Source organism: Oncorhynchus gorbuscha, linkage group LG06 (assembly GCF_021184085.1).
Source record: "Oncorhynchus gorbuscha isolate QuinsamMale2020 ecotype Even-year linkage group LG06, OgorEven_v1.0, whole genome shotgun sequence".
NCBI classification, from domain to species: Eukaryota; Metazoa; Chordata; class Actinopteri; order Salmoniformes; family Salmonidae; genus Oncorhynchus; species Oncorhynchus gorbuscha.
Window position 1 is genome coordinate 91248641 of NC_060178.1, and position 17709 is coordinate 91266349.

The 17709-nt window shown below is 47.1% G+C and overlaps 1 protein-coding gene across 1 annotated transcript in view; it reads left to right on the plus strand.

Moving 5' to 3' along the window:
* The window catches only part of LOC124037295 (protein shisa-9-like), a 38133-nt gene extending 22115 nt beyond the window's left edge, over positions 1–16018 (plus strand). Inside the window, exons 3-4 of the mRNA XM_046351997.1 lie at positions 3733–3837; positions 15038–16018. Of these exons, the coding sequence (XP_046207953.1) occupies positions 3733–3837; positions 15038–15510 (578 nt within the window). The 3' untranslated portion in view covers positions 15511–16018. The remainder of the gene's footprint in view (positions 1–3732; positions 3838–15037) is intronic.
* The last annotated feature ends 1691 nt before the right edge of the window (positions 16019–17709 follow it).

Sequence of the window (17709 nt, forward strand, 5' to 3'; positions counted from 1 at the left end):
ATGGTTTCCACCAAGTCTCTATCTGGGAGGCCTGGGGATTATTCCACAAACCCACAAACATTATTATGACAATGACAGAGCAGTTCCAGTAATACGCTGGTTACAGAAGGATACTGAACAGATAAAAAAATGATGAAAACTGATACAAACACTATGATGATAATCACATTTGTACTATAAATCACAGTGTGTTCAGTCTTCCTGTTTGTCTAGTTCCAGTTAGTTTGAAGCTGGTTGTATGTTCTTCTATCTGCTCAAAGTCATCAGATACCATATGAGTACTACAGTATGTTATATCCCTTTTTATACCCTTCTCACATTCTCATGTGTAATGAACATCCAGTATGCCCTCCTGAGAGGTCAGAGATGCTGTGACAGCAGATTGCCCCTGTATGTTCCCGATGTAGAGCATTGTCTGACATCAGAAAGTCGGTCGATTCCGCCTGCACTGAAGGATGAGCGTCATGTAGGAGTGACGCCATCTAATGTAAGAAAATGGGCGTAGAGTAGAAATCTACCGTAGAAGAACATGAGAGCCATCTCCGCAGCTAATCAGCTTACTGTATAAAACTGCACAGGAATGATGGGTTTTAGACAACCTGTGTGTGTGTGTGTGTGTGTGTGTGTGTGTGTGTGTGTGTGTGTGTGTGTGTGTGTGTGTGTGTGTGTGTGTGTGTGTGTGTGTGTGTGTGTGTGTGTGTGTGTGTGTGTGTGTGTGTGTGTGTGTGTGTGTGTGTGTGTGTGTGTGTGTGTGTGTGTGTGTGTGTGTGTGTGTGTGTGTGTTAGGGCTCAGACTAACGTCCTCCCTTCATACTTCAGCTAAATCTCCTAATTTATTCCATAAACACATCACATCTCCCCTCCCTCCCTCCCTCCCTCCCTCCCTCACTGCATCATCTCTCTCACATCCTTATCTAGTTTCTGTATTCTCTCTTCAAATCCTGCTCTCTCTCCCTTCCCTTGTCCCACTCTACTTCTCTCTCCCTCTAATTCTCACCCTTCCTGGCGGGTAGGAGCATTGGGCCGGTAACCGAAAGGTTGCTGGATTGAATCCCCGAGCCGACAAGGTAAAACATCTGTTGTTCTGTCCCTGAGTAAGGCAGTTAACCTCAAACAACAACTGTTCCCCGGGCACCGATGATGTAGATGTCGATTAAAGCAGCCCCCCACACCTCACTGATTCAGAGCGGTTGGGTTAAATGCAGTATCCCTCTTTCTATCTCTCCACCCCTCTCTATTTCTGTAGTAGTGAGTGTGTTTGAAGGACTGGTTCTGATGAAAACCTGCCAGGCTGTTTGAAACTACACACCTGTCCATGACACCAGTCAAACACACCTGTCCATAACACCAGTCAAACACACCTGTCCATGACACCAGTCAAACACACCTGTCCATAACACCAGTCAAACACACCTATCCATGACACCAGTCAAACCACCTGTCCATGACACCAGTCAAACACACCTGTCCATAACACCAGTCAAACACACCTGTCCATGACACCAATCAAACCACCTGTCCATGACACCAGTCAAACACACCTGTCCATGACACCAATCAAACACACCTGTCCATAACACCAGTCAAAGACACCTGTCCATGACACCAGTCAAACACACCTGTCCATGACACCAATCAAACACACCTGTCCATGACACCAATCAAACACACCTGTCCATGACACCAGTCAAACACCCCTGTCCATGACACCAGTTAAACACACCTGTCCATGACACCAGTCAAACACACCTGTTATCATTCTGTATACACGCACACAACTGAGCATGCATTACATTTACATTTACATTTAAGTCATTTAGCAGACGCTCTTATCCAGAGCGACTTACAAATTGGTGCATTCACCTTATGACATCCAGTGGAACAGTCACTTTACAATAGTGCATCTAAATCTTAAAGGGGGGGGTGAGAGGGATTACTTATCCTATCCTAGGTACACACACATGAATTAATTCTCACACACAGAGACACTCATACTCTCACTCACACACACACACAGTATTGTACAGCTAACCTTGTGGGGACACACAATTCAGTCCTATTCAAAATCCTATTTTCCCTAACCCTAACCCTGAACCTAACTCTAACACTAACCTTAACCCCATAACCTAACCTTAACCCTAGCTCCTAACTCAAAACCTAAATCTAATTCTAACCCTAACACTAATTCTAACCTTAAACCTAAACCCCCTAGAAACTAACAAAATGTCCCCAGTTGGTCAAATTTTTGTTTGTTTGCTATTCGTGTGGGGATTTTTGGTCCCCACAAGTATAGTTCAACATTTCCACACACACACAGAGACAACCATACTCTCTCACACACACACACACACACACACACACACACACACACACACACACACACACACACACACACACACACACACACACACACACACACACACACACACACACACACACACACACACACACACACACACACACACTCTTCCGGCGTCGAGAGAGATGGCCGCCTCGCTTTGCGTTCTTATTCCTATACACTTGTGTGTAAAAGTTAGTTGTGAAATTGTTAGATTACTTAGATTTTACTGTTAGATATTGCTGCTAGAAGCACAAGCATTTTGCTACACTCGCATTAACATCTGCTAACCATGTGTATGTGACCAATAAAATAAAATTTGATTTGATTTGACATTCAAACACACACACACACACACACACACACACACACACACACACACACACACACACACACACACACACACACACACACACACACACACACACACACACACACACACTCTTCCGGCGTCGAGAGAGATGGCCGCCTCGCTTTGCGTTCTTATTCCTATACACTTGTGTGTAAAAGTTAGTTGTGAAATTGTTAGATTACTTAGATTTTACTGTTAGATATTGCTGCTAGAAGCACAAGCATTTTGCTACACTCGCATTAACATCTGCTAACCATGTGTATGTGACCAATAAAATAAAATTTGATTTGATTTGACATTCAAACACACACACACACACATTCTCTCTCACACACACACACACACACACACACACACACACACACACACACACACACACACACACACACACACACACACACACACACACACACACACACACACACACACACACACACACACACACACACACACAGCAAATACACAGCAAATGACTTCAGGGAAAAGAGGATGCACACTTAATCTGAATCAATCAACAGATCAATCAACATTTAGAGGTCACAGACATATACCAATATCATACTGCAATGTCATGCCATGGCACTGTTGAAAAACGTGGGGATTTCTATGGGAATATTCATTCTGATTCTGCCTATGTGTTCATATAGGTTACCAATTGACCCCAGTTGTATTGCCACTGACCATGCAGGGTATGAGCAGAATATGCCCCTATGCAACTCCAGTGTCCCAATTTCCTTGTGGCCCCTGACAGCATGATAGAGGCTGGGCCAGCAGCACTCATTGACGCAATTAGTGACAGTTTTTTTTGACCTAGTTTGTTTGTTCCATTGTTAATTAGCCACACCTCATGTAACACTAGAGGCCACCTTCTCCTTCTGTCAAAACAGCCCTTTGCAACAGACATATCTAGACTGGAAAAGACGACTTCTCAATCCCAGTCACAAATGTTAGGAGCATTTAAACAGTTCTCTGCCCGTACAATTGAGAAATAAAGTGATCCTAATCGTATTACTCGCTTTTCTCTCTCTCTTTCTTCCTACAGAGCACTACCACCTGAACAATTCAGCCTTCTATCCAGGAATGCCTCACCCCCACAGCAAACTCAGTGGACTGGGCCTCAACAAGTACACCTCCCTCCGGGCTGTGGGTAAGGCCACACACACAAAGACATGCACAAACATATGGACACACTAACGTGCACACACAAACATCCAATGTACATCCAATGTACATTCCAGGACAAGCTGATCATAATCCAGACTGGTACCGTAACCTTTCAAACGAATTGAGTTCCCCTCATGGCAGAGAGATATCATGAATGAAAGCAGATATACTACACGCAATACAGTCTCAGGCCTTTACTAGAAAGATGAGTTCCAAGCCATATACAGATAATACAGTCTCAGGCCTTTACTAGAAAGATGAGTTCCAAGCCATATACAGGTCATACAGTCGCCTTTACTAGAAAGATTAGGTCCAAGCTATATACAGGTCATACAGTCTCAGGCCTTTACTGAGAAAGATGAGGTCCAAGCCATATACAGGTAATACAGTCTCAGTGTGACTGAAGCAACAATATGGCAGTGTGACTGAAGCAACATTATGGCAGTGTGACTGAAGCAACGTTATGGCAGTGTGACTGAAGCAACATTATGGAAGTGTGATTGAAGCAGCGTTATGGCAGTGTGACTGAAGCAACATTTGACTGAAGCACCGTTATGGCAGTGTGGCTGAAGCAACATGTGACTGAAGCACCGTTTTTGGCAGTGTGACTGAAGCAACGTTATGGCAGTGTGACTGAAGCAACGTTATGGAAGTGTGACTGAAGCAACATGTGACTGAAGCAACGTCATGGCAGTGTGACTGAAGCAACGTTATGGCAGTGTGACTGAAGCAACATTATGGCAGTGTGATTGAAGCAGCGTTATGGCAGTGTGACTGAAGCAACATGTGACTGAAGCACCGTTGTGGCAGTGTGACTGAAGCAACGTTATGGCAGTGTGACTGAAGCAACATGTGACTGAGCACCGTTATGGCAGTGTGACCGAAGCAACGTTATGGCAGTGTGACTGAAGCAACGTTATGGCAGTGTGACTGAAGCAACATGTGACTGAAGCAACGTTATGGCAGTGTGACTGAAGCAACGTTATGGTAGTGTGACTGAAGCAACGTTATGGCAGTGTGACTGAAGCAACATGTGACTGAAGCACCGTTATGGCAGTGTGACTGAAGCAACATGTGACTGAAGAACCGTTATGGCAGTGTGACTGAAGCAACGTTATGGCAGTGTGACTGAAGCAACATGTGACTGAAGCACCGTTATGGCAGTGTGACTAAAGCAACATGTGACTGAAGAACCATTATGGCAGTGTGACTGAAGCAACGTTATGGCAGTGTGACTGAAGCAACGTTGTGTCAGTGTGACTGAAGCACCGTTATGGCAGTGTGACTGAAGCAACTTTATGGCAGTGTGACTGAAGCAACATGTGACTGAAGCACCGTTATGGCAGTATGACTGAAGCAACATTATGGCAGTGTGATTGAAGCAACGTTATGGCAGTTTGATTGAAGCAACGTTATGGCAGTGTGACTGAAGCAACATGTGACTGAAGCACAGTTATGGCAGTGTGACTGAAGCAACATGTGACTGAAGCACATTTATGGCAGTGTGACTGAAGCAACATGTGACTGAAGCACCGTTATGGCAGTGTGACTGAAGCAACATGTGACTGAAGCACAGTTATGGCAGTGTGACTGAGCACCGTTATGGCAGTGTGACTGAAGCAACGTTATGGCAGTGTGACTGAAGCAACATTTGACTGAAGCACCGTTATGGCAGTGTGACTGAAGCAACGTTATGGTAGTGTGACTGAAGCAACGTTATGGCAGTGTGACTTAAGCACCGTTATGGCAGTGTGACTGAAGCACCGTTATGGCAGTGTGACTGAAGCAACGTTATGGCAGTGTGACTGAAGCAACATGTGACTGAAGCAACATGTGACTGAAGCACCGTTATGGCAGTGTGACTGAAGCAACGTTATAGCAGTGTGACTGAAGCAACATGTGACTGAAGCACCGTTATGGCAGTGTGAATGAAGCAACGTTATGGCAGTGTGACTGAAGCAACATGTGACTGAATCACAGTTATGGCAGTGTGACTGAAGCAAAGATATGGCAGTGTGACTGAAGCGACATGTGACTGAAGCACCATTATGGCAGTGTGACTGAAGCAACGTTATGGTAGTGTGACTGAAGCAACGTTATGGCAGTGTGACTTAAGCAACGTTATGGCAGTGTGAATGAAGCAACATGTGACTGAAGCAACGTTATGGCAGTGTGACTGAAGTAACTTTATGGCAGTGTGACTGAAGCAACATGTGACTGAGCACCATTATGGCAGTGTGACCGAAGCAACGTTATGGCAGTGTGACTGAAGCAACATGTGACTGAAGCAACGTCATGGCAGTGTGACTGAAGCAACGTCATGGCAGTGTGACTGAAGCAACATGTGACTGAAGCAACGTTATGGCAGTGTGACTGAAGCACCGTTATGGCAGTGTGACTGAAGCAACGTTATGGCAGTGTGACTGAAGCAACATGTGACTGAAGCAACATGTGACTGAAGCACCATTATGGCAGTGTGACTGAAGCAATGTTATAGCAGTGTGACTGAAGCAACATGTGACTGAATCACAGTTATGGCAGTGTGACTGAAGCAACGTTATGGCAGTGTGACTGAAGCAAAGGTATGGCAGTGTGACTGAAGCAACATGTGACTGAGCACCGTTATGGCAGTGTGACCGAAGCAACGTTATGGCAGTGTAACTGAAGCAACATGTGACTGAAGCAACGTCATGGCAGTGTGACTGAAGCAACGTAATGGCAGTGTGACTGAAGCACCGTTATGGCAGTGTGACTGAAGCAACGTTATGGCAGTGTGACTGAAGCATCGTTATGGCAGTGTGACTGAAGCACCGTTATGGCAGTGTAACTGAAGCACCGTTATGGCAGTGTGACGGAAGCAATGTCATGGCAGTGTGATTGAAGCAACATGCGACTGAAGCAACGTCATGGCAGTGTGACTGAAGGAACGTTATGGCAGTGTGACTGAAGCACCGTTATGGCAGTGTGACTGAAGCACCGTTATGGCAGTGTGACTGAAGCAACGTTATGGCAGTGTGACTGAAGCAACATGTGACTGAAGCAACATGTGAGTGAAACACCGTTATGGCAGTGTGACTGAAGCAACGTTATAGCAGTGTGACTGAAGCAACATGTGACTGAAGCACCGTTATGGCAGTGTGACTGAAGCAACGTTATGGTAGTGTGACTGAAGCAACGTTATGGCAGTGTGACTGAAGCAACATGTGACTGAAGCACCGTTATGGCAGTGTGACTGAAGCAACATGTGACTGAAGCACAGTTATGGCAGTGTGACTGAGCACCGTTATGGCAGTGTGACCGAAGCAACGTTATGGCAGTGTGACTGAAGCAACATGTGACTGAAGCACCGTTATGGCAGTGTGACTGAAGCAACGTTATGGTAGTGTGACTGAAGCAACGTTATGGCAGTGTGACTGAAGCAACATGTGACTGAAGCACCATTATGGCAGTGTGACTGAAGCAACATGTGACAGAAGCACCGTTATGGCAGTGTGACTGAAGCAACGTTATGGCAGTGTGACTGAAGCAACGTTATGGCAGTGTGACTGAAGCAAGATGTGACTGAGCACCGTTATGGCAGTGTGACCGAAGCAACGTTATGGCAGTGTGACTGAAGCAACATGTGACTGAAGCAACGTCATGGCAGAGTGACTGAAGCAACGTTATGGTAGTGTGACTGAAGCACCGTTATGGCAGTGTGACTTAAGCAACGTTATGGCAGTGTGATTGAAGCATCGTTATGGCAGTGTGACTGAAGCAACATGTGACTGAAGCACCGTTATGGCAGTGTGACTGAAGCAACGTTATGGCAGTGTGACGGAAGCAACATGTGACTGAAGCACCGTTATGGCAGTGTGACTGAAGCAACGTTATGGTAGTGTGACTGAAGCAACGTTATGGCAGTGTGACTTAAGCAACGTTATGGCAGTGTGACTGAAGCAACATGTGACTGAAGTACCGTTATGGCAGTGTGACTGAAGCAACATTTGACTGAAGCACCGTTATGGCAGTGTGACTGAAGCAACGTTATGGTAGTGTGACTGAAGCAACGTTATGGCAGTGTGACTTAAGCACCGTTATGGCAGTGTGACTGAAGCACCATTATGGCAGTGTGACTGAAGCAACGTTATGGCAGTGTGACTGAAGCAACATGTGACTGAAGCAACATGTGACTGAAGCACCGTTATGGCAGTGTGACTGAAGCAACGTTATAGCAGTGTGACTGAAGCAACATGTGACTGAAGCACCGTTATGACAGTGTGACTGAAGCAACGTTATGGTAGTGTGACTGAAGCAACGTTATGGCAGTGTGACTGAAGCAACATGTGACTGAAGCACCGTTATGGCAGTGTGACTGAAGCACCGTTATGGCAGTGTGACTGAAGCAGCATTATGGCAGTGTGACTGAAGCAACGTTATGGCAGTGTGACTGAAGCAACATGTGACTGAAGCACCATTATGGCAGTGTGACTGAAGCAACATGTGACTGAAGGACCGTTATGGCAGTGTGACTGAAGCACCGTTATGGCAGTGTGACTGAAGCAGCATTATGGCAGTGTGACTGAAGCAACGTTATGGCAGTGTGACTGAAGCAACATGTGACTGAAGCACCATTATGGCAGTGTGACTGAAGCAACGTTATGGCAGTGTGACTGAAGCAACGTTATGGCAGTGTGACTGAAGCACCGATATGGCAGTGTGACTGAAGCAACGTTATGGCAGTGTGACTGAAGCAACATTTTGGCAGTGTGACTGAAGCAGCATTATGGCAGTGTGACTGAAGCAACATGTGACTGAAGCACCGTTGTGGCAGTGTGACTGAAGCACCGTTATGGCAGTGTGACTGAAGCACCGTTATGGCAGTGTGACTGAAGCAGCATTATGGCAGTGTGACTGAAGCAACGTTATGGCAGTGTGACTGAAGCAACATGTGACTGAAGCACCATTATGGCAGTGTGACTGAAGCAACGTTATGGCAGTGTGACTGAAGCAACGTTATGGCAGTGTGACTGAAGCACCGTTATGGCAGTGTGACTGAAGCAACGTTATGGCAGTGTGACTGAAGCAACATTTTGGCAGTGTTTTGGGACAGAACACACCATCCACACTGACAGACTGAAGAGAAACCTAGCCACAGAAAAGGACAGAAACCTCTGTCACTCCACAGTCTACTTTTCAGGGAGAGAGGGATGATTCACTGAGCAGAGTTGAATTGAAAGTATTCTAAACCCAAAATGCACTCGGAGTTCCTCTCAGAAGCATTCACTCCAATTCACTGTCATGGATGTCTCTCAGCGGCTCTAATGAGCATCCAGGCATCACACACATCGTGTTATGCAGATGAATGAGGACCCAAAAGCGACTTGGCGAAAACAGAGTCTTTAATCCAGTTTAAGGAAATAGCAATACTCCTAGACAAATCGGAGCGGTAAATAAAGCATAAAAAACAATTCCACTCGTAATCACGAGAACTGACTGGAGACTCGATAATAAACTGCAGGTTGCCTCGGGAAGGCACGTGACCGTAGCAGACTCAGACACCTGCTCACCACGCAGCATCTGAGGGAAACACGACACGACAGGGCGATACAAAGACACAGCACGGTGAACAATATACAAGGATCCGACAGGACAGAAACGGAAAACAAGGGGAGAAATAGGGACTCTAATCAGGAGAAAAGATAGGGAACAGGTGTGGGAAGACTAAATGATTGATTAGGGGAATAGGAACAGCTGGGAGCAGGAACGGAACGATAGAGAGAAGAGAGAGAGGAAGGGAGAGAGAAAAAGGGGAACGAACCTAAAAAGACCAGCAGGGGGAAAACGAACAGAAGGAAAAGCAAAATGACAAGACAATATAAGACAAAACATGACAGTACCCCCCCACTCACCGAGCGCCTCCTGGCGCACTCGAGGAGGAATCCTGGCGGCAACGGAGGAAATCATCAATCAGTGAACGGTCCAGCACGTCCCGAGACGGAACCCAACTCCTCTCCTCAGGACCGTAACCCTCCCAATCCACTAAGTATTGGTGACCCCGTCCCCGAGAACGCATGTCCATGATCCTACGTACCTTGTAAATAGGTGCGCTCTCGACAAGGACGGGAGGGGGGAGGGAAGACGAACGGGGGTGCGAAGAAAGGGCTTGACACAGGAGACATGGAAGACAGGATGGACGCGACGAAGATGTCGCGGAAGAAGCAGTCACACAGCGACAGGATTGACGACCTGGGAGACACGGAACGGACCAATGAACCGCGGAGTCAACTTACGAGAAGCTGTCGTAAGAGGAAGGTTGCGAGTGGAAAGCCACACTCTCTGGCCGCAACAATACCTTGGACTCTTAATCCTACGTTTATTGGCGGCTCTCACAGTCTGTGCCCTGTAACGGCAAAGTGCAGACCTCACCCTCCTCCAGGTGCGCTCACAACGTTGGACAAACGCTTGAGCGGAGGGAACGCTGGACTCGGCAAGCTGGGATGAGAACAGAGGAGGCTGGTAACCCAGACTACTCTGAAACGGAGATAACCCGGTAGCAGACGAAGGAAGCGAGTTGTGAGCGTATTCTGCCCAGGGAGCTGTTCTGCCCAAGACGCAGGGTTTCTGAAAGAAAGGCTGCGTAGTATGCGACCAATCGTCTGATTGGCCCTCTCTGCTTGACCGTTAGACTGGGGATGAAACCCGGAAGAGAGACTGACGGACGCACCAATCAAACGACAGAACTCCCTCCAAAACTGTGACGTGAATTGCGGACCTCTGTCTGAAACGGCGTCTAACGGGAGGCCATGAATTCTGAACACATTCTCGATGATGATTTGTGCCGTCTCCTTAGCGGAAGGAAGTTTAGCGAGAGGAATGAAATGTGCCGCCTTAGAGAACCTATCGACAACCGTAAGAATCACAGTCTTCCCCGCAGACAAAGGCAGACCGGTAATGAAGTCTAGGGCGATGTGAGACCATGGTCGAGAAGGAATGGGGAGCGGTCTGAGACGACCGGCAGGAGGAGAGTTACCTGACTTAGTCTGCGCGCAGTCCGAACAAGCAGCCACGAAACGGCGCGTGTCACGCTCCTGAGTCGGCCACCAAAAGCGCTGGCGAATAGAAGCAAGAGTACCTCGAACGCCGGGATGGCCAGCTAACTTGGCAGAGTGAGCCCACTGAAGAACAGCCAGACGAGTAGAAACAGGAACGAAAAGAAGGTTACTAGGACAAGCGCGCGGCGACGCAGTGTGCGTGAGTGCTTGCTTAACCTGTCTCTCAATTCCCCAGACAGTCAACCCGACAACACGCCCAACAGGAAGGATCCCCTCGGGAACAGTAGAAGCCACAGAAGAACTAAAGAGACGGGATAAAGCATGAGGCTTGGTGTTCTTAGTACCCGGGCAATAAGAAATAACGAACTCGAAACGAGCGAAAAACAACGCCCAACGAGCATGACGCACATTCAGTCGTTTGGCAGAACGGATGTACTCAAGGTTCCTTTGGTCAGTCCAAACGACAAAAGGAACGGTCGCCCCCTCCAACCACTGTCGCCATTTGCCTAGGGCTAAATGGATGGCGAGCAGTTCACGGTTAGCCACATCATAGTTACGTTCCGACGGTGACAGGCGATGAGAAAAATACGCGCAAGGGTGGACCCCATCGTCAGTATCGGAGCGCTGGGACAGAATGGCTCCCACGCCCACCCCCGACGCGTCAACCTCGACAATAAACTGTTTAGTGATGTCAGGTGCAACAAGGATAGGAGCGGATGCAAAACGCTTCTTGAGGAGATCAGAACAACAATCATACGACCGGTGAGGAGGAAGGGAGTTGGTTCTGGACCGACTGAAGACCGTGCGCAGACCATGATATTCCTCCGGCACTCCTGTCAAATCACCAGGTTCCTCCTGTGAAGAGGGAGCAGAACAAACAGGAGAAATAGCAGACATTAAACACTTCACATGACAAGAAACGTTCCAGGAAAGGATAGAATTACTAGACCAATCAAAAGAAGGATTATGACACACAAGCCAGGGATGACCCAAAACAACAGGTGTAAAAGGTGAACAAAAAATCAAAAAGAAATGGTCTCACTATGGTTACCAGATACAGTGAGGGTTAAAGGTAGTGTTTCACATAATATACTGGGGAGAGGACTACCATCCAAGGCAAACATGACCGTGGGCTCCCTAACTGTCTGAGAGGAATGTCATGTTCCCGAGCCCAGGCTTCGTCCATAAAACAGCCCTCCGCCCCAGAGTCTATTAATGCACTGCAGGAAGCTGCCGATCCGGTCCAGCGTAGATGGACCGGTAAGGTAGTACAGGTACTTGACGGAGAGGACCGTCTAGTAGCGCTTATCAGTCGCCCTCCGATTACTGATGAGCTCTGGCCTTTAACTGGACATGAAATGACAAAATGACCAGCGGAACCGCAATAGAGACAGAGGCGGTTGGTGATTCTCCGTTCCCTCTCCTTAGTCGAAATGCGAATACCCCCAGCTGCATGGGCTCAACACCTGAGTCAGTGGGGAAAGATGGTAGTGTCGGAGAGAGGGGAGACACAGTTAACGCGAGCTCTCTTCTATGAGCTCGGTGACGAAGATCTACCCGTCGTTCAATGCGAATAGCGAGTTCAATCAAAGAATCCACGCTGGATGGAACCTCCCGAGAGAGAATCTCATCCTTAACCTTAGCGTGGAGTCCCTCCAGAAAACGAGCGAGCAACGCCTGCTCGTTCCAGTTACTGGAGGCAGCAAGAGTGCGAAACTCTATAGAGTAATCCGTTATGGATCGATTACCTTGACATAGGGAAGACAGGGACCAGGAAGCTTCTTTCCCAAAAACTGAATGATCAAAAACCCTTATCATCTCCTCTTTAAAGTTCAGATAATTGTTAGTACACTCAGCGCTTGCCTCCCAGATAGCCGTGCCCCACTGCCGAGCCCGACCAGTAAGGAGTGATATGACGTAGGCAATCCGAGCCCTCTCTCTTGAGTATGTGTTGGGTTGGAGAGAGAACACTATATCACACTGGGTGAGAAAGGAGCGGCACTCAGTGGGCTGCCCAGAATAACATGGTGGGTTATTAACCCTAGGTTCCGGAGGCTCGGAAGACCCGGAAGTAGCTGGTGGCACGAGACGAAGACTCTGATACTGTCCTGAGAGGTCGGAGACCTGAGCAGCCAGGGTCTCAACGGCATGCCGAGCAGCAGACAATTCCTGCTCGTGTCTGCCGAGCATCGCTCCCTGGAACTCGAGAGTAGAGTAGAGAGAATCCATAGTCGCTGGGTCCATTCTTGGTCGGATCCTTCTGTTATGCAGGTGAATGAGGACCCAAAAGCGACTTGGCGAAAACAGAGTCTTTATTCCAGTAAAGGAAATAGGCAATACTCCTAGACAAATCGGAGCAGAAAACTAAACATAAAAAACTAATTCCACTCGTAGTGACGAGGACAGACTGGAGACTCGACCATAAACTGTAGGTTGCCTCGGGAAGGCACCGACCGTAGCAGACTCAGACACCTGCTCACACGCAGCATCTGAGGGAAACAAGACACGACAGGGCGAGACAAAGACACAGCACGGCGAACAATATACAAGGATCCGACAGGACAGAAATGGAAAACAAGGGGAGAAATAGGGACTCTAATCAGAGGACAAGATAGGGAACAGGTGTGGAAAGACTAAATGAGTGAGTAGGAGAATGAGGAACAGCTGGGAGCAGGAACGGAACGATAGAGAGAGGAGAGAGAGGGAGGGAGAGAGAGAGGGATAGAAAAAGGGAACAAACCTAATAAGACCAGCAGGGGGAAACGAACAGAAGGGAAAGCATAATGACAAGACAATATAAGACAAAACATGACACAATCTGGAAAATTTCAAGAACTCTGAAAGTTTCTTCAAGTGCAGTCACAAAAACCATCAAGCGCTATGATGAAACTGGCTCTCATGAGGAACGCCACAGGAAAGGAAGACCCAGAGTTATCAATGCCGCAGAGGATAAGTTCATTAGAGTTACCAGCCTGAGAAATTGCAGCCCAAATAAATGTTTCACAGAGTTCAAGTAACATACACATCTCAACATCAACTGTTCAGAGGAGACTGTGTGAATCAGTCCTTCATGGTTGAATTGCTGCAAAGAAAACACTACTAAAGGACACCAATAATAAGAAGAGACTTGCTTGGGCCAAGAAACACGAGTAATGGACATTAGACCGGTGGAAATCTGTCCTTTGATTTTTGTTTCCAACCGCCATGTCTTTGTGAGACGCAGAGTAGATGAACGTATGATCTCCGCATGTGTGGTTCCCACCGTGAAGCATGGTGGGAACCATGGTGAAGCTGGTGACACTATCTGTGATTTATTTAGAATTCAAGGCACACTTAACCAGCATGGCTTCAGGGATACACCATCCCATCTGGTTTGGACTTAGTGGGACTATCATTTGTTTTTCAACAGGACAATAGGACAATGACCCAACACACCTCCAGGATGTGTAAGGGCTATTTGACCAAGAAGGAGAGTGATGGAGTGCTGCATCAGATGACCTGGCCTCCACAATGGTTTTTATTTAACTAGGCAAGTCAATTAAGAACAAATTCTTATTTACAATGACGGCCTAGGAACAGTGGGTTAACTGCCTAGTTCAGGGACAGAATGATAGATTTTTACCTTGTCAGCTCCGGGATTCGATCGAGCAACCTTTTGGTTACTGGCCCAATGCTCTAACCACTAGGCTACTTGCTGCACCCACAATCACCCAACTCAACCCAATTGAGATGGTTTGGGATGAGTTGGAACTCTGAAGGAAAACTAGCTAACAAGTGCACAGCATATGTGGAAACACCCTCAAGACTGTTGGAAAAGCATTCCATTTGAAGCTGGTTGAGAGAATTCCAAGTGTGTGCAAAGCTGTCACCAAAACAAAGGGTGGCTACTTTGAAGAATCTCAAATATAAAATATATTTTGATTTGTTTAACACTTTTTCGGTTATTACATGATTCCATATGTGTTATTTTATAGTTTTGATGTCTTCAGTACCATTCTACAATAAAAATAAAGAATTAAATGGAATTGACCCCAACTATGGTGCTTCATTCGAAAGTGAAAGCTACAATCATCTGTGTGAAAGCAATATTATGACTCAAACCCACAGCGCTCTCTCTCTCTCTCTCACTCTCTCTCTCTCTCTCTGCAGCGGACACTGCCTCTGGGGGCTACTATAAGAGCTACCCTTTGATGGACTTCTCCCAGTACCAGGCAGGACCTTCAGCCTTCCAGCCCATCTCCCTGCACCCCAAAGACAAGTCCTACATACACCAAGACCACCACCAGCTCTCCTCCCAGCACAACCTCCACGCCCCCCTCTCCATCTCCATCCCCCAGAGCCACCTGGAGAGGTCCTGTTTACCCAAGACCACCAGCCACCCCCTGTTCTCCAGCTCAGCCTTCAAAGCCTGGGACACCAGTGGACGCCACATCCAGAGGCAGACCTCCCACCCTGGGCACATCTCGGCCCACCGGCATGCCTACTCCACCAGGAGACAGCACAGTGTAGAGAATTTCCCGGAGCTGTTCAACCACCCTGTGCCGTACAGCCACCCATCCTCCTACCACCACACCAGGCATAAGAGCTACTCCTCCAACAGCAAGACGGAGGTCACTGTCTGAGCATGGAACTCTGAGTTCCCCTGTGCAGACAAACACATAGAAACAGATACAAATATGTGCAACGATGCATCAGCATCGCCACTTTAGTACAATAACTCAACCACAGACATCATTACGACATTGATAAGGCAAGAGAAACACTGTCGCTCTCTGAACACCTTTGAGCCTCAGAACACGGACACTCTCGGTCTCTATGTTCACCACAACTATGTGTGGCTCTAAACCTTTCGCAAACTAGCTACATATCTCCATGCATTACTCTGTGGTCTTGTTCTTCCTCCTATATCCTCTATTTCCCACTCCCACAACAATGCACCAGCCCCCCTCCTCCACCCATAAAAGCAACGTGTTCAGGCCATTAGAGGGATGATAGCACCCCAGGGACACATTAATTCAACAGGGACAATGCCATTGTCACATCAGCTCCAATCAGCCTCTGCTCCAGCGCTAGACAGAGAGAGAGAGAGAGAGAGGGGGAGAGAGCAAGGTATGGAGAGAGAGATGGAGATCACTCCAAGGATCTTCAGAGAAAAGCCGGATGAAGGGAAAGGACAAATTTGGGGGGGGGGTGGGGTCTGGAGACTGTCTAGCCTGGATGCCAGTCTGTTTCTTCTCTCTTGCCAGCTCCTTATGGAATTGTCATGGCTTGACAATGATAGTGGAGTAGGCAAAAGTATAAACCGATCTGGGACCAGGCTAGAGAATATTTCTGAGCGCAGGTCATATGTGAAATCAGTGGAAGCAATCCACTGTGGCATCTTGCACCCCAGAGTGGCGGAGGTATTTCTGTGTATTCCCCCTGATGAACGGAGAGTAAAAGGGTACGGACTACAGCTCTAGAGGTGTTACGAGACTATGAAGCGCCCCATTCTACAAGTGATGCATATTGGTTGACCAGAACAATGATTAACCACTGAAGGACAGCACTAAGAAGAATAGAGAAACATAACTGCAGTTAAACAGTAGGATACTTTTATTAGGGCATGAGATACAGGTGCAACTAGGACTTAATGCCACATAACAGGCCTGGGACTGGTAATAGAAATATCTCTAGTCACTGGCAGTAGTTCTAAAACCAAGACGATGGGACGGAAATGTGTACTTAGGATCATCAAAGCCAAATTGATACTACTGCCTCTTGGAAGGTGGGAGTTGAGCACAAACAAACTTCAGATGAATCCACTTCCAGAAGTGGAACGCTAATGAAGGCAATGAATACAACTACGCTCTATACATGAGTCATTTATTTATTTATTTTCATTGAACCTTTATTTTACTAGGCAAGTCAGTTAGGAACAAATTCTTATTTACAATGACGGCCTACCCCCTAGTCATGATGATGATGCACTACAACCTCCTACCTCGCACATCCCTCCCCCTCATCTTCTCTCTATTCCTCATCATATTCTCTCTATTCCTCATCTTCTCTGTCCACCTCATCTTCTATCTATTCCTCGTCTAACCTTATCTTCTCTCGATTCCTCCTCTCTGTAAGGTGTGCGTGTTGGTGGCAGGGAAGTCAGGTGCAGGAGAACGAACTTGGTATAAACGGAGTCATTTACTAAGAACTCACAAACAAACTCCAAAAACCAAAATATACCAAAAAATTATAATAAAATGGGTACAAAACCTGTTGTGCACCAACACATACTAGCACTAACATACAATCAAACAATCTCCAACGAGGACATGAGGGTTAAATACACAACATATAATTAATGGGATTGGAACCCGGTGTGAAGGAAGACAAGACAAAACCAATGGAAAATGAAAAATGAATCAGTGATGGCTAGAAGATCGGCAATGTCGACCACCGAACATCACCCGAACAAGGAGAGGGACCGACTTCGGTAGAAGTCGTGACACTTTCCACTTCCTCATCTTCTCTCAAATCCTCATATTCTCTCTATTCCTCCACTCCCACCTCATCTTCTCTCTCCACCTCCTCATCTTCTCTCTTCCACCTGTCCCCCTCCTCATCTTATCTCTATACCTTCTTATATTCTCTATTCCTCCTCTCCCCCTCCTCATCTGTTCTATTCCTCCCCTCCACCTCCTCATTGTCTCTATTCCTCCTCATCTTATCTCTATACGTTCTTATATTCTCTATTCCTCCTTCCCACCTCATCTTGTCTCTATTCCTCCTCTCCCCCTCCTCATCTGTTCTATTCCTCCCCTCCACCTCCTCATTGTCTCTAT